The 25,813-nt window shown below is 37.0% G+C and overlaps 1 protein-coding gene across 1 annotated transcript in view; it reads right to left on the bottom strand.

Annotated features, from left to right (window-relative positions):
• gpc5b (glypican 5b) overlaps window positions 1-25,813 on the bottom strand; it is a 71,667-nt gene that overhangs the window by 36,696 nt on the left and 9,158 nt on the right. The window contains exons 3-7 of the mRNA XM_046856837.1: window positions 24,305-25,008; window positions 20,920-21,107; window positions 20,434-20,493; window positions 20,142-20,261; window positions 1,587-1,707 (exon numbers count right to left, since the gene is read on the bottom strand). Coding sequence (XP_046712793.1) covers window positions 1,587-1,707; window positions 20,142-20,261; window positions 20,434-20,493; window positions 20,920-21,107; window positions 24,305-25,008 — 1,193 coding nt within the window. The remainder of the gene's footprint in view (window positions 1-1,586; window positions 1,708-20,141; window positions 20,262-20,433; window positions 20,494-20,919; window positions 21,108-24,304; window positions 25,009-25,813) is intronic.

Below are 25,813 nucleotides of genomic sequence, written 5' to 3'. Positions count from 1 at the left end.
GAATACTTTCAGAAAACATTGTCGGTGAACACAATTCACTGTGCCATTCGCCGTTGGCAGGCGTTTTTCTCTGGGCCAAGGCTATATCCAAGTTCTAAAACAACATATGCTTCCATCCAGACGTCGTCTCTTTTAGGGAAGACCTTGCATCTTCCAACATGACAATGCCAGACCACATACTGCATCAATTGAAACATCATGGCTGCGTAGAATAAGGATCCGGGTACTGAAATGGCCAGCCTGCAGTCCAGATCTTTCACCCATAGAAAACATTTGGTGCATCATAAAAAGGAAGATGCAACAAAGAAGACCTAATACAGTTAAGCAACTAGAAGCCTGTATTAGACAAGAATGGGACAACATTCCTATTCCTAAACTTGAGCAACTTGTCTTCTCAGTCCCCAGACATTTGCAGACTGTTATAAAAAGAAGAGGGGATGCCACACAGTGGTAAACATGGCCTTGTCCCAACTTTTTTGAGATGTGTTGATGCCATGAAATTTAAAATCAACTTATTTTTCCCTTAAAATTATACATTTTATCAGTTTAAACATTTGATATGTCATCTATGTTGTATTTTAAATAAAATATTGAAATTTTAAACTTCCACATCATTGCATTCTGTTTTTATTCACAATTTGTACAGTGTCCCAACTTTTTTGGAATCGGGTTTGTATATTTTCATAAAGCTTGAGTTGTGTATTGTCATGCTGGAACACATTTGAGTCTCCTAGTTCAGCTACCATCTCTAATGACATCCTAAACAATCCTATACTTATACAGAGTCTTTGTGGTATTTAGGGTAACAAGTTAGATAAGAAACACATATGGATGAAAAAGTCAGGTGTCCCAATACTTTTTTCATATAGTGCAGCTTTCAAATCAAAGAAATATATTTTAAGGTCCATTGTTTTCACATTCGGGCCAATCCAGTTGGGGGACAAGCAAGAAATGCAAACATGTAGGACAAATTATCAGTGAGAAAAGAGTCATGCAATTGAGAATTTATAAGATTTTCAATATTTACAAAATAATATGTGCATATAAATATTTTCCAATATTTTAATGATCAACATGGAGTCTGTGTTCATAAATGCACCTGATTTTTCCTTCTTCTACAATATGCTATAAATATAGATTCTACATATAAATAAGATTTTGCAATACTTTTATATTTATGTATTGTACTTGTATGTAAATGTATTTGATGTATTTACACATTTTCATGTCCATTTGCTATTATAACTTTGCATAACTAATAAATAAATTAATAATCCTTTGTATGCAATACCACTTTAACTATGTCTGCATACAAGCATATATATATATATAAAATAAATAAATATATATATATATATATATATATATATATATATATATATATATATATATATATATATATATATATATATATATATATATTTATTTATTTATAGTGCTCAACATAAAGTCTGCAACAGTTGAATTTCTTTATTCTGTTATGACTCTCATGAACATGCTTTATTGTTTTGGTACTAGTGGGAGCTGTGGAATGTTTCTCAACCTGCCACCTGACAAAGAAAAATGTGTACAAAATGAGTTTTTACCTGATTAAATCTCTCCAGTGTCTCTTTGGCCTCGACTAAAACTGGGTCCAGACCTCTGACCTTAATCTCAGGATTTTGTCTTTGGGCCTGGAGGCCGTTCCCCACCACAAAACCTGTGTAACTGAAGAAGAGAAAGAATGATAAATAGTAAATATGGTGCAATCTTCAACATCACACATTTTTTCAAAAATGCTGTTATTGAATTACTAATATTGTTCATTACTTACAGTGTATTGTATAGAAATGTGATTGTATAACATAACATTACCCAAGTACCTTGTATTTCAGGGTATAGAATTAAAAAGTCATTTCAAGCCATTTCTTTTTGCTTTTATACAATTTTTAATTCTCAGGATTAAAACACATGGTATACATTTAAAGAGAAAAAAATTATCAGAGTTACTGTTACCAATCCAAAGAAATTTTTGTTTTATAACAGAATGTCCTATATGTTTTATTCCTTTTTTCCCCCCACAGCAATTTGTCAAAAATTATAGTTTATTTGAATGACACCGCACATTTTATGCATTTGTTGTATACAGTATGTGCAATGTTGTAGAATGACTGCAGTGCAAGTACCTGTTATCACTTGTTATATAACAGCTATATCATACTGTACTTGCGCAACAGCTGCACATTTATAGCTTTTATAAATCGGGGTAATCCAGGGTGCCGTTGAGAGAATGCGGAGTCTGAGAAGAAGGGTACGTAGCGGGATACGTATACGCGATTACACAGACCGCCATGAACCAACACATACGATCATGCACAAACAATAACGGACCGCAAGTGTGTGGAGGTGAGGGGCTTAAATAGGAGATGGGATGAGTGAGTGAATGAGAGTCAGGTGTGTGTGATCAGCATGACTGCGATGAGCTCAGTGCTCAGAGAAGAAGCAGGGTGCTTCGGGGAATGCCGCCGCCGAAGGGGGCGTGGCAGGGGGATTCCTGACATAACTGACGTTAAGTGGCAAATTTGCACCCCTTTGTGCTCAAGATATTAGGGTTCGGCGACATAAACAAATCGACATAACCGATTAAAAAATGGCAAGACAAAGCGAGAATTTGGCGGTTTCACTTCAAAAACGTCGACTTAATAGGGTTGGCGAGTTAAACGAGGTCGAGATAAGTGGGTTTGACTGTATTTACATATATTTGCATATTCATCTGCACTTGTCAGTTTACATTTGCACTTCTGGTAGATACTAAACTGCATTTTGTTGCTGTGTACTTGTGCAATGCAATGACAAAATGTGTTCTATCTATCTATCTATCTATCTATCTATCTAGCTAGCTAGCTAGCCAGCTAGCTATGTATATAAGGCACATCAAAGTCAGCTCAGTAGAGCCATTTGGGTCCTACGGCACCACAGGTCACTACTACATTTACTATGTTTACTGTTTCTGCGATCAGACGTGCAGTTGCAGTTGCAGTTGCGTGTGCAGTGAAGACAGCAGAGAGCTATGCGCAAACAGATAAAACTTTCAGTGAGTGAAAAACAATGGCATTCTCAGAAATAAGGAAAGTTGATGCTGAAAACAGAGTTTTACATGATGCTTTCATCTCAGTTCAACTCAGTTCAGCCTAACCGACGATTTATTACATTTTTATTTGAGGTTATTTACATTTTTAGGAACTGTACAAATGAACAGATACAGGGATTCTCGCACCTTTCATTTTTCCAACACTAACACTTTATTTTTGGCTGTTTCTGTTTCTGAATAAATTGCTGATGATATTTTACCCATGCAACTTGAAGCATAGAAGAGAGCAATGTTAAACATTAGATACATTTAGTTAGTTAGAGACAATATGTGTTAAGTTAAAATGTGACATGAGATTTCCATGTGTTTTTTGTTTTTAACCAGTATGTATGCATTCATTACCTATGATCTGTAATATCAGTTCAGCAGAAACAAAAGAACTTTAGCATTTTCTTTTATTTATCTTTTATTTTTCCTTCTATTTATTCATTTATAATGTGTCCAATAAAAGTCTATACTCATTTCTTTAGTCTGGCAAAAAGCATCAATTCATGTTTTTATTTAGATAATTGTTTGGACCTCTGCTGTCGAGGAGGGTTCATTTTCTGGGCCTCAAGCAATTTCAGTTGAAGACCCCTGATATAAAGCATGAAGCAAAGTAACAAGAAAACCCTAAACTTAGCAAGACAATGAGGACCGTGGACAATAACAACCACCAAAGAAGTAGAGAATATGACAACAAAAGCCAATTGGGTGTGATATCATCCTCTTAATTTTGTCCTATCACAGTAAACACACTAGCGGTTTAAAATCCAGTCCGTATTGGGCGGAAATCGATGCAGTTCTGTCTGCTATTTTAGTGACATCAATGATTAATGATGACATTAATGGCTCGCTCACCATGACGCCTGAAGGCACAACAGAGCTGCAAATCTAACTATTGACCTTGTGGCCTGTTCTCGGAGATCGAGTGAGGGAAGGCAAGTTGGATATGTTTGACACGGGTAATAAGACTCATATGAGCTGGTGAACTAAATCGTTACTTAGTAATGTGAAAAGGGAAGAGCAGCTACTCATTAGGCAAGGCCTGCGGCATCGCTCTCTAATGACCACGCCGAATTGACTAAGGCCTGTGAATTAAGAGAGGAGATTGGCATGTAGACACAACTCCAGAGTACCAAATACTTCTCTCATTACTCTTGATAACTTCCCTAGACAGGATTCAGTTTAGATTCACGGTCACCTTCTCATAACTCCCATTAGCTGTGCCGAGGCAACGTAATAGCACAGTGAAATCATGGCGGAATGAGCTCGTCAAAAACAATGATGCAACTGCTCTCAGATGGGAACCAGGCCAGCGCATGCCGAATGCTGGCAAAACAAATAAGTTCATTGTTGATTTAAAGAGGTGTAAATGGAATGACACTACAAGAATCTTCACTAATTTAGGTTCAGTGGTGATGCAGAGGTCTGAGATACAACCTGTTCATAGTCATTTGACAGCTTCACAAAAAGATTTCAGAAGCTGTAATGCAAAGTTAAAGCTCAAAACAGTAGAGTGCCGCTAAACCATTTTCTTTTGCCCAAACAAATTCTATTTCCCAAACAAATCATTTTTTTTTACTTGTATATACTTACATCTTAAATGTATTGCATTCCATATTCAAAGATCACTAGAGTTATGATGGTCCAGATGTAGCATGCAGAGGATAAAAACTGAGCCCTCAGAAAATGCTATAGCAAATTAAATCAGAATAAAATGGCTGTAAACATGAATCAAGCATAGCTTTCACTTTAGCCAATCACATGTATTAACCTTCACTCTTGTGAATTAATGTTCCACTAGATTTTTGAGTGTGCTTGTGGAGATTTGTGCTTATTCCACCACACGAGTAAAGAGTAAAGTCAGGTACTGATGCTGGTGAGGTGAGGAGGACTGGGGTGCAGTTACCATGTTCTACATGAGATTTTTCACTCCAATGTCATGTTGTCATGCTGGAACAGATTTGGGTGTCCTAGATCAAGTATAGGCAAAATTCAATGATACCGTATCCAAAGGGAATCCTATACAATGGGGTGCCTTCAACTTTGAAGTAACAGTTTGGAGAACAAAGACATATGGGTACAAAAGTCAGGTCCCAATACAAATCCACTCTCAGATTTTAACTCAGATAATTATTGAAGGCGAAAGTTATAGTTATAGTTTTGTTACTATAACAGTGTGTTACAATAAACCAGGATTCTGGTATATCTTATCTTATCTTATAGTTCATATTAGGCAGTATTAGTATTTAATATGGCACAAGTACATGATGGGAGAAACCCATCAGATGTCACTGTTGAACAAAAAAAATGCCTTAGTCCAAATCAGGTAACAAATTTGACACCTTTAAGAAATAGAAATATATTTAATTTAAATCACATGGCAAGGTGTCTTATTATTTTAACAGAAAAAGGTGGAAACCCCCCCCCAAAAAAAAAAAAAAACAATTGCAATAGTTCTGTGGGTACAAACACTTTGTTGATAAGTGAGGTCAGAGTAAAATATTTCTCTGATTTTTTTGAGTTGCTAGAAAGATGACTGAAAGGATGGCCAGATTTTTTTTAGCTTCCAGTAAATAGCGTAAATTTTTGTGTATCTATAGACTTCCTGCCAGCTCAAACCAGTCTGGACATTCTCCTATGATCTTTCATCAACAAGGTGTTACTGTCTGTAGACCCTCTTAGGACACACAAGATGTTTTTTTTTTTATTTATTGCACCATTCTGTGTGAAATTCCCAGGAGATTAGCAGTTTTAAAATAAAACTCAAAGCAGCCCATCTGGTCCCAACAACCGTGCCATGGTTAAAGTCACAGATATCGCATTTTTACAGCATTTTGTAAAATGGTGCAAACATGAACTGAAGCATTTTATCTTTTACGAGCTTGGAGAGAGACCAGACCATCACTGTTGAATCAGAATTTCTCTACAGCATCTTTTCTTAAGCATCTTATATACAGACATTTTGCATGGGCAGTAAGAAAATAAAATTTCATAAGGGTGGTAGGAAAACTAAAGTTGCAGTATACGGCAGGTTTGATGAAACTGCCTAGATGCTTTCTATGTTTTCTTCACACTTGTCTCCTGCACTTCCTCTCCAGCTAAACTGGACTGGTATTAATTGATTCTGTGGTTAGAGTCAAAGTTGCTCTTATTCATTCTCTATCTACATTGGAAAATACTGGCCATTTGCAATTTACATTCACATGCATTGCATATATCTTCCAGAAAAGCAGCTGCATTAATCATATTGTTAAACTTTAATATGATTATGTATTAAGGCATATTAAATTTTCCCCAATGATGTGTTATTTAAATATGTAAATACTTTCATAAGTAACCAAAAATAGTGTTCTCATTTTATATGTATATGGTACCCAACTACTAAAAAATTATGCCGATTGCCATTCCAACAAGCACTTTTACAATATACGCCACTGTGTAGGAGTATAATGCCTGAGTGTACTGACCATTATAGGACCACTGTTTATGGGATATCATGCTGACTGGATATTATGTGATGGACCTTTCTCAGCACATCAGTTCTGTTTTTAAACACCAGAAATATGCAGCCCACAGCAGCTCTGTGGTCAAAAACTTACAACTGATGATGGGGTAGAGGATGACTAACAAATCATGCATGGAAAAACATGAACTAGAGTCTGTTTCGGTACACCCACAAGGGTCATTCAAGGTCTTCTTTCTTTTAAAAGCCCATGTGAAATATGAAACTCAATATTTTTATCAGAGAATGAATGAAAATAATGAAAAGTCTTTCATAAATGTTTCATTAAAGTCTCATTAATTTGCTTTGGATCTAAAGATATGACTCCAGATGGAGACACGATTTGCTAATTGCCCTTTAAGTCTTTAAAACATGAATGTGCCAAGCAAGCAGTCTTTTTACCCTGCTAATGGAATGACTTCTTCCGTTGCATAAGGCTCTCTGGGGCCTTTTTAGATGACTGTTTATCATATCAGGCTCGTTGAAAGGTCAAAGCTTGCCGTAATCCCCAACTCATTGTTTTAGTAAAGCCATCTTTTTCCAATGTATTTTTTTTTCATCTTTAGACAAACAAAAACTTGGCTTTAATGTATTAACAAATTTAGGCTAAGATGATGACAATGACAAAATCAAGACTAAACAAAGAAATGATGAACACAGTCTGACAGCAAAGAATTGACATTACAGAGATGGGAAAAAAGGATTGGAACACAAACCAAGATAAACATGAGCACATGTTATTGTTGCAATGCAAACCAGTCTACAAAGAAAGAAAGTGAGATAATCACCAATTTGCCACATCTACAGAAGGAATAACAATATTTCACTTTCTGTATAATAACATGCGCTAAGATCTAAGATCTAATTCTAACTATATGCTAGCAAATGGACGGTCTTGTTAAATTTATGCTTCTCATAGAGCTATAAAAATGGCTTAACAATCTTACATATGAGGAGAGAAAGTGTCAGCTCATAGCCCAAACATCAAACGCCTTTTTCTTTGGGCCAAAACCTCGAGACATTATCAAGAGAGAATAAAGACTACAGTTCAGACAAAGTCACTCCTCCCAAGGGTCCTCACATATTTTCCATTGTCTGTACTGAGGCACATAATTAGCTTGTCATACAATGTAGTTAGATTACATTAGCTGCCACTTCTTACCTTAGTTAATTGGACTACTGGGAGGCATAATATGGAACCGGGCTGCACAATGTATGAAGAGATCCACGTTCACAAGCGGGTAGGCCACAGTCAAGAGTTTTACACAAAATAATTACTCCTCTCTCATGCAGAGACCTGACAAAAAGTGATGTTAGGTGAAGACGAAAAGAAGCAGGCTAAAATTGGTTCCATAGACACACATTTACACAGCCAGATAACAATAAAGAGCAAACCCGGCGGTTCATTCAATTAATTTAAAATTATACAAATAATACAGATGTTTCAAGTAAACTGAATGACAAGTGATTGACTTCAGCCACAGCTTCCGCCAGCCTCCTTCTCCATGTTTGGCTCATTAGGAATGCACCAACACCCTCTCCCTTCATTACACATGCACCAACACCTGTTTCCAATTAATTATCCCATGGAAAGCTGAGCATAAATAACACACGCCATTCTTGCATACTAAAACCATGTTTGTCCCTATCACTTATAGCTTTTGGAACCTCCTGTCTCGCACCCTGGTGAGTGTTTAGGATGTTACCTGAGTGTTCTTTTTTTCAGCACTATTGTTCCAGTGTCTTATTCGACAATGTGCAGTGAACTGTATTGTAAAGCAGAAGAAAGAACCACCAAAATGTGCAGTGTTATTACCATCAAACTAAATTATACTCCTTAAACTGTGCTTTAAGGGTATCTTTTGGTTCTCCTCTATTGGAGCTTCTACAAAGAACCTTTAATGTTCCCCTCAGAAAGACATTACATAGAGTGACTACATTTGATGAGACCATGCGTTTGCTAGCATATATTTATATTAGATGTTAGATATTAGCACATAATGTTATTATACAAAAAGTGAAATATTGTTATTCTTTTTGTAGATCATGTGACCAATTGATGATTATCTCAGTGTCTTTATTCGTGTACTGGTTTGCATTGCAGCAATACCATGGACAATATACATTTATAAGGGTTGTCAAAAATTACGTGGTAATTAACGCAAATTCATTTTAATGCCACCAATTTTATTAACACATGATTAATGCCGCACTCTTCTGTTTGACCCTTTTTATGAAAAATATAAATAAGTAAATAAACAAATAAGATGCGAAATTTTAATCTTTTCACAATGGCTTTTTTTACTCAGATATATATTAAAAAAATACACCAAAAATATTTTTTTATCATTCACCACAACAGCCAGCCTTCACTCCCCCACATGCATCAATGAGTCTTGTCCACCCATGACACTGTCCCACTTACTTAGAACACTTTTGATAGATACTGACCACTGCAGACCGGGCACACCCCACAAGAGCTGCAGTTTTGGAGATGCTCTGACCCTGTCATCTAGCCATCACAAATTGGCCCTTGTCAAACTTTCTCAATTCCTTATGCTCGCCCATTTTTCCTGCCTCAAACACATCAACTTTGAGGACAAAATGTTCACTTGCTATTTAATATACACCGCTCATAATGTTTTGTCATAATGTTATGCCTGATAAGTGTATATATAATTTTTGGGGACCCACTGGTGACAGACAGAGAGTTACTAAAAAAAATTATTGTCAGGATACCAACATGAAAATTAGTGACATTTTTAAATAAATGACTCGTTTCAAAACTTCAATCAATTGTTTCTTTTAAACAGATTCCTTATCAGTTTCAATGAATTAAGTTGGGTCGGAATCTCTTAAGTACAAATATAGTAACATCTAGCTATAGGAAAAAGTCATAAATGTAAAATAACTTCTCTTTGGTCAACGCAACCTCTTCACAAGCATTTTCATGCTTTTTTTCATTATCACCTTCTCAAGCACACATACAGTATATATACACAGGTAAATAAGCATACATTTCATTACAAATAAGTAAGTATCCAGTGTACATATGATATATGCTTGTTCATATCTCTGTTTTTTCTTAGTTTTTTTTGCTTTGTTTTGGTGAGGTGTTTGTTTCGTTGCTGCGCAGAGAGCCGTGCACAGCAGGGTCTGTCATCCACAGGGCAATGTGAAAAGGTCAGACAGGTTAAGGGTTTCATTAAGTATGCAGAGTGGATGTTAAATACTCCTGTTGGTGAATAATAAACAAAGGTCAAGGATGAATTTAATTGTCAGCTCTGTTTGCAGTCGGATTATTTTAATCCTTCGGAGATACTGCGAGTCCACATTCTGTACAACAAGGAAAAATTTTTGATATTTGTGTGATGTGCTGTTTATTTCAAATAGTTAACGAATGATCTCATTAATTTGTTTCTAGATTAAATTAGGGAAAATGTATAGATATATCATGGAGGCAGCACACAGTAGACTAAAATCAATGAAGACAATAATCAACACATTCACTGCTAGTCTGAATGAACAATACTATATCACTATGTGCCACTATGGTGTCTCTATTTCGCACACTGTTTTTAGGGAACAGATTATACCCGTTTAGTCATGTATCCTAAAGCATTGGCAATTAATCATTAGGATAGTCCAAGAATGGGTTTTAAGACATATCAGTTAGGACAGGGTTCCCAAAGTATCACCTAACAGCTTTTCATTTATTCTAATTGTGTTGCTTCGATGAATAAAATAAATTGCTGAAAAATGATATTTGATGTTACTCATGTAATGAGTCCCAAATGATTTATGACCTAATAAAACAGCTCTCAATGCTCGATCCATCATTTAACATCAGATTCCAAAGGGAAAAAACTGGGATTTCTCCTTTACCAGCTAGGAAAGGCAAGACTTATATTTTTTTTCTTTCTTTAACATTACTGATTTGTTTAACTCTCCACTGTAGTTTACTGACATTTTTGCTGTAAAGTTCCTGTAAAGTTTCTACAATCTATATGTCTAGTCTTTAAATGTCTCATAATGTTTATGATCTTTTTATTTGGCACAATATTTATTTCCAATTTGGCATAAATATTGTAATAAGGATCAGAATCACTGACTTATATACAGTATACATATAAAAAATTAATATGTATAACATTTTTCCCAGTAGTCTAGTCTCTTAATTGCATAGCTTTTCTTTCTGTTGCACTGTCCCCAATAGTGTAGGTGTATGTTACCAATCAGTTGTCAACACCAGGGCAATCAAACAGACCTACAATAACAGCAGCATTTTCACATCCTTTGATTGGGTGGTCAGAGAGGGCACTAGTCAGAGCTCACAAACCACATCTGTAGCAAATTGCACAAACTCAAATATATTCGTGTTGACTTTATAGCTGTTTTATTTTGTTTTTTTTCCCCCACAATGGCTGACAGAGGAGAAGAAATTGATTTGGTTGTAGATATACTTAGAAGGCCATTTTCAGACAAACTTTTTAACATAAGATGGACATCGTGAGAAAATGTCAGCCAAAATAGTTCAAAACAGTTGGTAGGCTTTAATAATAATTATTACAACATTGGTCTCTAAAATGCAAAAAAGTGGGGCTGCTGAGTTTAATTATGGAGAAATCCACAAATCCAGATGCTGATGAGGCCATGGCTGTCTGTAGTCAGAGTCTGACAGTGTAATCGGTCTTGATCTTTGGAGGTAAAGAACAGCCTTTCCATTTAATAAGTGCATTTCTAAGCTCATGTAGACGGAAAAGGGGAAGCAAATTTCTGCAAGTGCATTTATCTGCCCTAGGATGCCCTTTTAATAAATTAGTGGAAACCCAAGATGGTCTTTACCCACCATGGGGAGAACTATCTTGTGGACAGGAATTGCCTGGGGATAAATTGGTGGGAATTATTCAAACACTTGTGCTCTCTGGATGGGAGGGGGCACATTTTTATCATCTGTGTAAATCACTATCCAGTCAAGGTATCTGTGAGCTCATGTATGAAAAAGAAGGCAGTTATTAGCTCTGAGTGTTTAGATACATATGTAGCTGCATACATAGCATGTTATGTAGCAAGTGCAGCATATCAAAATGGTAGCTAGCATATGGCGAGTGTGAGGGAATTGGATCACAGCTATGAAGAGCAGGTATCCTTGAAATCTACTAAAATACCTTTTTTGTTCGTCTAATATGCTATGTGATCTCTGGAGCTATGAAGCACTTCATACGTTTTTTGGTAACGACACAGGTGGGCATGCCATGAAGGACTGGAGTGCTTTGTCTCTTTCTCTGAACTCTTATGTCTAAAGCCTGAAAAATGTCCTTGGAAGAAGAATGTTTTAATTAAAATACCAAGATAATATAAGCGCAAACAATAATCGCAGAAGGGTCAGTGGATTGACACAAAGCTTCAGATCCCCCCCCCAAGGTAATCTGAAATGAGAGATTTTATGATCAGAAGTTTCTTGTTCAAATTATAAAAAATCTTTTTTGTATGAAATGCCACTGTAATAAATTAGAAAATGTTAGCATTGCCAATCTGTTGTAATACATGAGGAATATAAGGTATAAGATATAAGATATAATTTTATCAATATTATACACTACAGGAAGTAACAGTAGCTGCATCACCCCACCCTGTTGATCCATTTTCTTACATCCACATATTCATATCTTAAAACACAACATGGGTGTCAGAAAACCACCAGCCACGCCTCCCTCCAAGGCTCAAGCTCTCACTCAGCCTCTCCCTGCTACTAATCACCTACACCTGTCCTCCACCTACTAATCACCTACAACCGTTCCCCATTTACCTGTACCCTTTATAAGGTCCCTATTCCCCTTCACTTACTGTCTGATCTACCAGTTACAACCATAGAATACCTGGATTTCCTACCGCTCTGATTCCCCATGCTTCCATGCGTCCAGGCTTCCATGCTTCCATGCTCCTTGTGCTTCCATGCTTTCATGCTTCTGGCTACGCTTCTAAGGAAGCATTCCGTTAAGTGTGCCTATTTGCTATAGTCTCTTCTTAGGCATCATCGTGTTTGTATGTTGAAGACAAATAAAGACATTCTGTATTACTCCCGGTTTCTGATGCTTGGTCTGTCCGTGACAATGGGTCAGAGAGTTTATTGTGCTCCAAAAGAGTTAAAAGTCATACTAAAGCTGCAGAGAAGAGTTGGAATGTGATGAGCTTTGCTGCTGCAGTCAGACATTTCTTGCAGCCCCAGCACTGATCTCAAAGTCAAGGAAAATTACTAAAATGAAACTTAGCATGAAAAAAATGCCCAGACAAATATTTATTCAGCTAGAGACCAAAGAAACTGAACCATTCCTTTAGCTAATGGTGATTTTTTTTTCCCCCATGGAAAAAACACAGACCTGTACACACACATGCACACACAATATTTAGGAGCAGCATGGCTACAATTAGATTCATCTGCTCAATTAGATTAGCTCATTTATTTGTTTAGAAGGTTATAGAGCAAAGCTACTTAATGAGTCAGTGAATTCTGTTTTTTTATCTTTTCTGATGTTCCATAGGTCTGACAGTGCCTCAGACATTTTCGTTTCAAGGCACAATTACATGCGAATGCACCTATTCGTCCATCTAAACTTTTTCCAGGCTTTTTTCACGCTGAGAAAGCAAAAGAGATTCAGGAGAACCTCACATTTTTTTCCCTAAAACATCCTACCATCCTTCATATCCTGATATTTACTAATGTCACATAGACTTCCTGATTTGCTTTATGGCACAGTATGACTTTATGTCCTTTATAAACATAAACAAAACTTTATCATGTCTATGAACACTAAAATGTCATAGGGTGGCCATATTGTATAAGTATTCTTTCCTTGCAATATGATTTATTCTCACCCTTGACAGAACATTGATATCAACCTCCAATTAGGAATTCCAAGTCGGATAATTAGGTGCTTTGTCCATATAGAAGCTACACTATATGGACAAAAGTTTGTGGAAACCTGACTGTAAGTTTCTTATGTGGTTTTTAAACATCCTATTTCATGTTTAATTCCCATTTCCTGTTATAATAACCTCCACTCTTTTTAGATGTTCCACTACATTTTGGTGTGTTCTTGTGGTAATTTGTGCTCATTTAGCCACAAGGGTGTTAGTAAAATCAAGTACAGAAAAGTTAGCTGAGGAGGCCTTGGGTGATTATTTTTAACATTATTCCAGTATCTATAGATATTTTTTCAATTGCTGTGAAGCTAAGCATACTGAACATCTTTATAAAGCAGATGCAGTAATTCACAAATGGAAAACCACATACACAGATCTAAGCCAATCATGGAGTGGTAGCTCAATGGTTAAGGTACTGGACTATTGATTGGAAGGTCGGGGATTCAAGCCCCGGTATCGCCAAGCTGCCACTCTTGGGTCCTTGAGCAAGGCCCTTAACCCTCTGTGCTCAAGGGGTGCCGTATCATGGCTGACCCTCCACTCTGACCCCAGTTTCCGAACAAGCTGGGATATGCGAAGAAAGAATTTCAATGTGCTTTAATGTATATGTCACAAATAAAGTCTACAACAAAATAAATAAAAATTTGGTGAAATTTTAACTTGTGTGTGAGTTATCACAAAGGTTTGTTGACACCAGACTGTTACATTTGTATGTACTTTTTTAAACATCCTATTTAATCCCCATTTGATGTTATAGTAACCTTCAAACTTTTGGGAAGGTGCTTCACTAGTCTTCGAAGAGTGGTTATGGAGATTTATACTCATTCAAATAACGGGTGTTAGTAAAGTCGGGTGCTCTTGTAAATGAGGTTTGAGGTCAGAGCTCTATTGCAGGACACTAAAGATCTTCCACTTTAACCCATGTAAACTATATCTTCCTGCCGCTGGCTTTGTGCACAGGTGCATTGTCATCCTGGAACTGGTTAGGGTCTCCTTGTTCAACAGAAGCAAAAATTTAGTGCTTCTGCATCCAAAGACATCATAGACAATTGTGTGCCTCCAAATCTGTGGTAAGAATTTGAGGGAAGAACCACATACTGTATGTCTGGAAAATTCAGGTGTCACAATACATCCAGTCTTTCCCTCATCATTCCCAGGAAAAGATGGAAAATGCATCAAACTGCAAAGTCCTCTGTCCTAAAGGCTCTCATGGGTCAGAAAATGTAGTTAAAGCTTTACCTATGACTGTTACAAAGTCTTTATAATGTAGACTCATTCCATACACGTGAAAGCTCTTGATGCTCACAGTACTGTTATACTATTCTATATTCTACAGACAAATCAGAATAATAGGAGTTATTTACTAATAACAGTAAAACTAAGAGCAAAGGTAGTTCATCTGAGAATAAGAAATGTCTTTAGAGTAATGAGTGATCTACAAGAGACGTGAAGTCGTGCAATAAAGAGCAACAAAGAAGAAACACATGAACTCAAAAATTATAAAAGCATGGGAGATGAGAAAAGAGGATTTTTCAGGAGGGAGGGAAGTGGAAAGTGTTAGTCATTTTGGCTACAGTGGGGAGGAGATTATAACATTGTTATTATACGATGGTTGAGGGTGAGTCAACAGTCATGAGGGCTGGTCAAATGCAAGAACGACACAGAAAAAGTCAAACTGTCTCACCAAAAGCAGCCAAACATAGACCAACCAGACTGACCACAAACATGAAAACAAAAAACAATATCTCCATGGCAACCATGCCCGTCCAGCCGCCTCCGGAGCAACCACAAAGCTCCAGATAAGACGCGGTTAAAAAGTTCTGCCGACATTTCCTTTGCTTACTGTAACAGCCCACAAAACATACCACATACACATTAAGTCAAGATGAGAACTGCTTCGGCTAAATATTTTTGTGTAAAAAAGAAACGACCCTGATCCATTTGTATCTATGATGTGTTTCATGAGGTGCAATACTCTATAGTTATCTAGATGAAGCATGACTTTGATGCACTACAAATACATGTGCATTTCTGACTAAATGCAATTACCCTGTTTGCACATTTCACTTCTGGGCTGCTGCTGCCGTCAAATAACATGGCAAGAGAAATGTATACTGTTGCTGTCTTCTTTCTTTCTTTCTTTCTTTCTTTCTTTCTTTCTTTCTTTCTTTCTTTCTTTCTTTCTTTCTTTCTTTTTCTATGTTTCACTTTTCTATTTCTTCCTCTTTAAATTCTTTTTAATAATATTATTATCATTATCGTTTTTATTTTGACGTATACCATCCCTTTTTCACTAAAACCATGTGTTTAATCTATAAATGTAGTGTTATATGTATGTTAGTAATGTTATAATATTGCATACAATGTTCAAAATACAAAAGAAATTGTCATAAATCAGACAGATCGATCCTAATATCAATAGAATCGATACCAACATTGGTATTAGTATCAGATCAAGACTAGCCTGATGAAATGGATATTTTAGTTTAAAGTTCTCTAATCTACGCTAAAGTGTTGCTCCTGTTTTATCGAAGAGCAGACGTCTCGAACGCACACGTTGCTCCTCTTCTGCTCTGTTCTGCTGCTGTTTATTTCACTTGCCATCACGTGACGTGCATCGGTGCGAGTGCAAGCAGGCACTTTTTTTATGCTGCAAGACCAGCACTATGACTGAGAGATGACAGAAAGAAAGACGAGCATCGTGTGGAGTTATTTTACAGCTATAAATAAAAACGTTGAAAACTGCAGTGTGTGTTGGAAGGCCATTCGCTACTGTGGCAACACCACCAACTTATACAAACACATTAAAAAGAGAACTGGTAAAGAAACCAAAAAAGGGAGGAGGATAATCTCTCACAATCCCCAGTAATAAGACACTAGCCTAATATGTAATAAGAGTCCTTTCTGTGGGAAAATTAATATCCACCTAGCTATAGCGGTGAAATATGATATTTTAGTCATATCAGAACTTCAGCATTTGCTAATTTTACTCAGCAGACTGATTAAATATAAACTATATTCCAAAATTAAAATATGCTCAACACCTGTTATCTAAAGGAATTGTTTTTTAGGAATTTAAATATACGTAGCTTAAACCTGAAATTTGAAAATGAGTGAATGTCCCTTTGGTGTTAACTGTTAAATGGACTGTATTTAGGCTTTATGCTAGATTTATTTTACTTTTTCACCCAGGTGATTTTCCAAGAGCTATGGATATTTAAAAGGAGCCTTGCTGAAATGATTGTAAAAGACCTGCAAACAAAGTTTTAAAACATTTATAGTTCTCTAATAATAATTTGGTGTAATTTTCACATGTAATATATATAGCACAGTATATTGTACATTACTATGTATACCATATATTACTACCTACTGCACCTTCTGTACATTATCTTCTATCGGCTGCTCCCATTAGGGATCGCCACAGCGGATCAGCCGTCTCATACTACTCTGTCCTTTACATCTGCCTTTTTTAAACCAACTACCTGAATGTCTTCCCTCACCACATTCATAAACTTCCTCCTCTGTCTTCCTCTTTTCCTCCTTCCTGGCTCCAATCTCAGCATTCTCCTACCAATATACCCCATGTCCCTCCTCTGCACATGTCCAAACCATCTCTCTCACCTCCCTCACAAATCACAAAATTATTTTAGTGTTCATGAAAATGTGTTCTGATTTAGCATATTGATGAGGCCTTCACCTCATAAATCATGACATTGCTCTCCTCAACAAAAAAGTACAGCAACATTTAGCTTCAGGGGCATGCTTTTAAAAGTATCGGTATCAATATCGGCGATACTGGCCCTGCATTTACTAAGTGTCGGACTGATACCAAATTTTGCAGTATCAAACCCTAATTACTACATCTTTTATTTATTTTACATTTTAGAACATATGACTTCGCCTGTAGTGTGCAATGTAACCAGAAGGGGGAGCTATTGTATTTTGGTACTCTTTTTATTGCGTCTCAGCCTTTAATTTCTTTATTTCAGCTGCAACCGAAAGTGTTCCTAATAAATCAGTAACTCGGTGTGTGTGTGTGCACAGATATAAAGCAAATTGTGAGGTTAAATATTACAATAAATGTGACCTAAATGTTTCCTATGAATATCTCATTCGGTCACAATTACAGGTGGTCATCTAAAACGTTTTTATGCCAAAGTTTGAAACTTGACCATCTGACATATACGGCTTTGGAAGGACAATAATGAAATACATTAATAGGGGTCAAAAAGTTTTAATTAAAACATATTACAAATAATATTAGTTATAACATCCATGAAAAGCTAAATCTGAAATTTTTATTAAGCCTTTTATAATGTCACCAATAGTCAAGCAAAACAATTTTATAAATTTGATATTATAAAAAGATTGAACTCATACAAATGTGTGCCAAGTTTGGTAAAGATAGCTCATTCCATGTATGAGTTAGAGCCATTTTAGTAAAAGTGTCCCCACTTATTTTGAATGTTTTGGCAACACTTTGCAATGATGATTCAAAAGTTAAACACTTTTTTTATATAATTATTCATAGTCATTGCCCAGTGAAAATTTCTGCACTGGTTTGTTTTCAAAAAAACTAGGACTGGTTAACAAAAGTATGTTTTGGAAATAACTTAATTTTGCAGGCATTTTCTTGGTTTTGACCCAAGGATTGCAATGATATAAAACTTTGAGTCTAGGACAAACGGTGTACAAACTATGGCTACAAATGTAAGAAATTGGGTTTTTTTAGACTGTGGCGCCTCCTTTTGGCCAATTTATATTTCCATCTCCTTAAATCGAGCTCTACCATCTGGATAAGTTTCTAGGCCTTACGGTTTGATTTGCATAATCAGTTTTAAGGTGTTATAATAATAATCCCTACAATTACAATAGGGTTTCTGCACTAGGTGCGTGAATCCCTAAATATGCCAAATAAATCTGATGTTTTCTGGACTACGTTGTACTCTTGCCACCTGTGGGGCACTGCCATGAACAGCGTCAGACCGCTTATACAGCCAGCATGGGTACAATAGTGGGATTTCAGCAGGGGCACGAGTGAGGGGTCTGAACCCATGAAGGCCAAAACTAGGAGCCAGACATGCCAAGCTGGGTCTTTTCACCCTTTTACTTATTAAAACAAGAGGCATGTTGGAGAGTACCGCTGTGCAGGATGTCAGTGTCAGTGCTGTCTTCATCACCCTAAGCACCTAAAGAGGCCAGCCAAGAAAGTTTTACAAGTTTTCCTGGGGTAACCAGCAGCATGAAGGACCATAGAGTGGACAAATGCCAAGTAATCTGATTGTGTGTGTGTCCAAGAGTTTGGCAGTGTGCCGAGACAGAAATAGTACCTATATTCAAATGTTTGTTCAGTTTGTGTGTGTTTTGCAGGGAATCTCATTTGTGTCACAATGACATTCCAGCATTTTCTGAATGAGGCTTCTGTCCCAAAGAAGACTGGGCAAAAGCTTCCAAAAAGCCATGGCAACTGCTGGCCCCTAAAGCCTTAATGTTGTACATACTTTGTGTTATGATCTTAAAAACTACTTTATTAGTCTTCTGAGGGGGAAAAAATACTAATAATAACAATCTGAATGCAAGATCATAATTGCTGTGTAAAAAAGGCTAATAAATAAAATGCGAAGTGAAATGAATTCTATTGTTTTATATACAATCATATTATCCGTATTAACAAGTAGGATTAATTACAAATCCAGATGTTGATGTATAAAAGCACAATTATGGTGGTGTGTGATATTTTATCAATTCTATCGAACAAAAATCTGCTAAGGACTACAAATTTTATTTATTAAAGCATGGCATTAATCATGCTTGTTCCTGTTATTACCTATTAATTATATTATATTATACTATTCTCTCTTGATGTTAATAGAACTAAATAAATTGCAGCTGCTCAACTGGTCCTACCATCTTTATGGGTAAGAGGTAGGTATACATCAAGACTCTTTTTTGTTCTGGCACCGAGGTGGTGGAATAAAGTTCCCCTAGATGTCTGAACTTTATCTTCAATTAACTTCAAATGATGGTTAAAGACCTACATCTTCCTGAAACACTCATACTAGCGCTTATTTTCCCCTGTTTGTTTAATGTATTTAATAAATTCTGCTATAATTCCTTCCAACAGAATTTTAGGCTGATTGCATCCTAAATTGCAACGTAGGGTACCATTGTTGATGTATTTACATTTACAGCATTTGGCAGACGCCCTTATCCAGAGCGACTTACAACTGAGCAGGGGAGGGTTTTAGGGCTTTGCTCAAGGGCCCAGCAGTGGCAGCTTGGTGGTGGTGGGATTTGAACCTGTGATCTTCTGATCCAAAGCCCAATGCCTTAACCACTGAGCTCCCACCTCCAATGTATTAATTGATTGAAACTTCATATATTTTGTCCACCACACAAGTCCCTGTGTCAACTGTTGCTTTAAAACAATAGCATATTACAATAAGTGATTTAATGTGAACCTTTGATTTCACTTTTATATGGAAATACCATCAGAGTTGCTGTTTAAAACCAATCAAGACCTTCGGACCTGTTGTGTCAAATTAAACAATGAATATGAGCCATTATAGGCTGGAATTAAGGCGTCACACATCATACCTCTCCACCACATCCTCCCCGTTCCAGCAGCTGTATTCCTTCACCATTTCACTGTCACACAGCACTTCTGGCAACATGGCAAAGAACGACTTGTACCGCTGGATGTAGCTCACAAACTCCCTGAAAAGGTGATTTGCTCCATTAAAACAATATACATAAACAATATAACATACAAAATCTTATCCAGATATTATTTATGTTCACTTGCTTTCCTTAGAAATATACACAAACTTACACACACACAGTATTCTGGTAAAAGTGCTTTCCCTGTCAAAGGACACTGGACACTTACTTAGAGATCTTCTTTAGACTTCTGGGCTTGTCATGCTTGGAAGGTTTTAGAGGCAATGATCTGAAAATGTCAGAGGTGAGAAAGAGAATAATGAAAAAGAGGTGAGAAAAATTTGACACAGCAAAACATCTAAATCAATGGTTGTAAACTGATGGGTTAAAATCTAATAATAAATGGGCCACATCAATACACCCAAAAACTCAATATTAGAATTTTTCCTTTTTTTGCACAACAAAGGCCTAGCTGCTTCATATGTATCTTTTATGTATCATATTGTTGGCTATGTATCGAGATGCGAATTGCATTAACCTCAGTTGTGGAGCTGCACATCCATAGCATACACACATTGTACAAAATAAAGTAAAGACTATACATATGGTTTGCATGACTGCATGTGGTATGATTGCCTGGAATGTGCAATGTACTAAAAAAAGTGGTGGTATCTGACTTCTTCAACATACTTACAGAGCAAACTCAACTTCTCACCTTTTCTTCAGCGTAACAAGGCTGTCTCCCTGACCATCAGACTTGTCCAGTACGGCAGGGCTCAAGGACGGGATGGAGGACACTGGCTCCACACTTGAACTCCGGTCCAAGCCTCGAGGAGTCTGTTGTGTTGGAGCTTCTTGAGTGGTCGAGGCAGACTCAGTGAGAGGACCACACACCTTTTCCACCTGAGAGTCAGGAACATGGACAGTTCATTAAGCATCAAGTGATATGTAGTATCATCAATGCCACATCCTCAGACAGTCCGTTTTCCACTTCAACATCAATAAAAGGTTCTTTAAGTGTTCTTTGGATAGTAAATCATTTTTAAAGAACCTTCTGGAAATACTGTTGCCACCTCCAAATTGATCATTTTCCTACAGGAGCATGTTCTTAAATGTTGTAACACAGCTATTTGACATTAATTATAATAATAAAGGCTTTTTACGAAGAAATGTGTCATTAACATGACTTCATCAGTGAAAACCGTCTGATTGATGTGTGTGTGTATAAATTGCTCATACTCAGGAGGCTAATATTCTTCTTGAATACTTTATTTATTTAAGGATTACCAAAACTCCCTCACACCCCTCACTGCGGCCCCTCATTTGTTTCCCTGCATGTTGGGAAGGGGTTTGTCCAGCTAGCCAGAGTTGCCTTTGTCCACAGGTGGATTTGCATGCAGGACGTAGAAGTAAAGAAAAACAGACAACACTCAAACAACTCACAATTCACCAAGACGCCAGCTTAATACGGGAATATCTCACACTTCCACACAGCATTTATTCTAACTGGTACTCATAGATATAAAGCCAGATTCACTTAATACAATTACATGGCTTTTAGTTTCAAATATGACATTCTAATAAGTTATACCACATTCACATAAATTAAAAAATGTGAGATAATTATAAGTCATAGATTACACCAAGTAAATCAGTGAGCCAAATATTCATTCATTCATACTCAGAATCTGCTTCATACTGGTCAGTGTGATGATTCCAGGCTCAATGCCACAAAAATACTGAACATGAGGTATTTTACACGTCCAATACACACAGTCACATCTAGGAACAATTCAAAGAAGTCAATCTACCTTCTACACTGTTTTTAGGAGGCAGGCAGAATGTAATTAAAACAATCATACATTATATACTGACAACTTAGCTATTTGAATGACAACTTATATCATTAAAAATCAATTAATTGTATAATAATGATGTTAATCAATGATAAAGGAATAATTAACTGAATAAATAATTAAAAGCTGATGTATAGTATTCTAATGGTAGGCTACCAATAGCTAACCAAATAAAATTACAGTGAATGCACTATTTTTTATATATTTCAGTTGAAGAGGAAGACAAATTTTCAAATCTTCTGTATTTTCTAAAAGCTGTTCAGCTTCTGAGTTCAGATTAAAACATAGATATTGAAATCCCATTTGTTTTTTACGTGTGAACAAGGCAAGCTGGTTAACTGTATTGGGACAGCAGGAGGACATGGTGTGTTTACAAACTGCAAATTTATTGTATTATTGTTTTTAATTACTATCCCAATCAGTGTGCACTATGGACAGGCATTAAAATGAAAAGAAATATAGTTAGGAAATTGACTTAAAAAAAAGGTATCTCAAAAGTAGTGAAAGGTACTTTGCCTCAACGGATGTACCTAATGTTTTCAAATAAAAAGATAACTGATTCATGAAATAAAAAAAATATGTTATGTTATCATTCTTATCAGGGGGACCTGGTAGCTCAACAATTAAGGTTAAGGCTCTGGGTTACTGATCAGATGGTCAGGGATTCAACAACACCAAACTGCTGCCACTATTAGGTCCTTGAGCAAGGCCCTTAAACCTTCCTGCTCCTGGGACACTGTATCATGGCTATCCCTGCGTTTTGACCCCAGTTTCCGAAAATGCTGGGATATGCCAAGAAGGAATTTCACTGTGCTGTACATGTGACAGATAAATGCATCTACTATATGTAAAGTAGGTAAAAAATTAAAAATAACATGACAGCTAGCGGGTGAACAACAAACATATAATGCTTGAATATGTTCAATCTAACAAATACCAATTAACAGAATTTGTAAATTTTCCCCAAATGACACTCCATTTGCTCCATTTCCTGGACTTACGTTAGCATGACTTATCCCTCCTCTTGCCCCATACCACAATGCAATCCAGACTTTGGGTAACGTGAACTCATAGTTATCTCAGCTACGTGGCTACAGTGACTAAGCAAAACCCATTCCAGGAACCTGGGAGGGAGGCATGGATGTCCGACACTCAGGGACTTTAAACTAGAAGGAGCTAAGAAGGCCAAAGGGGTCTGAGAGGGGATCGGTAATAATATCTTTCATTCTGACGGGCAGGTCTGCATTCCATTTAGGCAGGCTTGTGAGTATGAGCCTCAAACCTAATCCACTCTCTCACACACACACACTCATACATACATGCAGCTGTCAGCACCAATGTAGCTGCTCAAAGACAGGCTTTTACACATCTCCCAATTCTGCTAATACTTACATAAATACAAATATACAATAGAGCATATATTTATATACAGTAGTGCTCCTTTATGGCAGCAAAATGATATATGGCAACCATGATTATTTTTGTTTCATATTAAAAAACTATATAGTTAAAATGCTAATTAGAATCTCCATTTTAAATTAAAAGAAGTAAAAGTGAATAGAATAGTCTAAAGCTTATTTAATGAATCAGATTCCATAAAATTGGTTATAATTAACATATGAGTAATTGTTAAACCTAAATATGAAGCATGGTATGAGGAATATGTGCTTTTTTTGTCTGAAGACTATTTTAGAAACATGATTGTAGAAAGAGAACTTCAATCTGCTTCAACCAGTAAAGCTATCAATGATCTGTGTCTAACCACCCCTATGGCCATCCATAATTCTGTCTCTCCTGCTATCTGTTTACCTTTGTGTAACCAACCAACCTAATGAAAGTTTTTTTATGCATCTGTCCATTTGTCTATGTAAACAACTGCCCAGCTGACTATCCAACTACCCCTCCAACCATGCAACTAGCTATCTACTTATCTGACTAGCTGTCTACTCATCTGTCAACCATCTATCTATTTCCATTTATGTTTAGCCATCTGTCAATGAACTAACCACCTATCGATACAGCTACGTAGTTGTCCATATGTCTACCCCTCATCTTCAATTGTTAATTTGTTCAGCTATTTGTTGATTTAATAATGTCTGGCCATAGATCTATTTGTCTGTCTATCTATCTATCGATCGATCTATCCATCTACCTATCTAACTATCTACTACCTATTACCATTTATCTAATCGACTAATGACAGGATGGACAGCAGAAGACACAGAAATATAATCATTGACTCACAGTGTCGCTGACATCTGGTCCATTCAGCTTGGCACTCAGGATGGCATCATTGATCCTCTCACGAATGCCCAGAAGAGTTAGCTCCAACTCATGCCCTCCAGCCAGTGCTGCACTTGTGCCCTCCAGGAGAGCTATATAGTGACTCCATGGCCCTTGCAGCTCTGCCAGTCCTGCCAGGCAACCCCTCATCACATTAAGGCAGAGCCCCTGGCATGGTTGGATCAGTGTAAGGCCCTTGCAATGTGAGCAGAACTGCATCTTCACTATTGCCCTTCCACATTCTTTTGCCATGGCTGCTGTTTCGGTGGCATTCAGGACCTCAACGCCCACCGTTAGTGCCTGCATGAGTGATCGACCGACCCCTAACACTCGTGCCAGCCCGTGTGCCAGTGCTTGTGGGTGTGGGCCGAATGGATTGATGTCTTGTCGTGTGGCACGGAGGCATTCAGTGCCCTCTGCTGACCAGGTGGAGGATGCCAGTCCTGGGTTCAAAAGGTGTCGATAAACAAGTGGGAACAGCTCGTCGAAAAAGCGGCGCACGGAGCGGACAACAAAGACATCATCGTTGCCACGCAGGAAGAGGGCGAGGTCAGAGAAGAGAGCTGAGACTAAGGGACGGGCCTCGGTGGTGATTGGTTCGTAGGCAAGGTCAAGAAGTGAGAGAGTGTGGTTGAGGGTGAAAGACAGCAGGGAATGGAAGGTGTCTGACAAGAGGTGAAGAGAATACTGTCAGCACAGTAAACAGGATAAACAATAAAATCATATTAGATAAAATAGTTAAATGTTTTTTTCCTTTTGTAACAAATATGCTTTTGTAATCCCTACATAGCAAAAACCTGATCATCATCATCAACCCACATGTTCCCCAAACATTTGTCTTGTTTAGCATGTTCCTTTAAGATTTTCTTTCACTATTTCTATCCATCTGCCAGTTCCATCTGACAATTCATACATTTGTACATATATTTCTATATTCACCTATTCATCATTTCATCTATCTTACACCTTCTGTGACAACATTTGCATTATCTATTTATTCATCTGCTGATCCTTTCTGTATCTACTATCAAACCATCCTTGTATTATTTTACTCTCTCTCTCTCTCTCTCTCTCTCTCTCTCTCTCTCTCTCTCTCTCTCTCTATACCCATTTGTTTATACTTTTGTCTTTTCACCCATTTGTCTGGCTTGATTTAAAGTCTATCCATTCCTCCCTCCACTCATCTATCTACCCATTATTTATTTAATCTTTCTATATAACCATTTGTCTGTATTTGTCTGTATTTCACTTTATCTTTTTAACATATATCAATCCACCTATGTCGCTGCTGTTTGCAGTCAGTTGTAGAGATAGACAAATGGACACATAAGTAGGCAGTAGATCCAACTATACATCACTCTATTATGTTCTTAGTGTGTTTATCTATCCATTCATCCATTCATCCAACCCACCATTCAGCCATATGGCCATCCATCTCTTTATCCAACTATACAAGCAAACACCCACCCA

This window comes from Silurus meridionalis, chromosome 9 (assembly GCF_014805685.1).
Source record: "Silurus meridionalis isolate SWU-2019-XX chromosome 9, ASM1480568v1, whole genome shotgun sequence".
In the NCBI taxonomy this organism is placed as follows: Eukaryota; Metazoa; Chordata; class Actinopteri; order Siluriformes; family Siluridae; genus Silurus; species Silurus meridionalis.
Note: the sequence above shows the minus strand (reverse complement) of the source record. Positions and strands in the feature narration are given on the sequence as shown.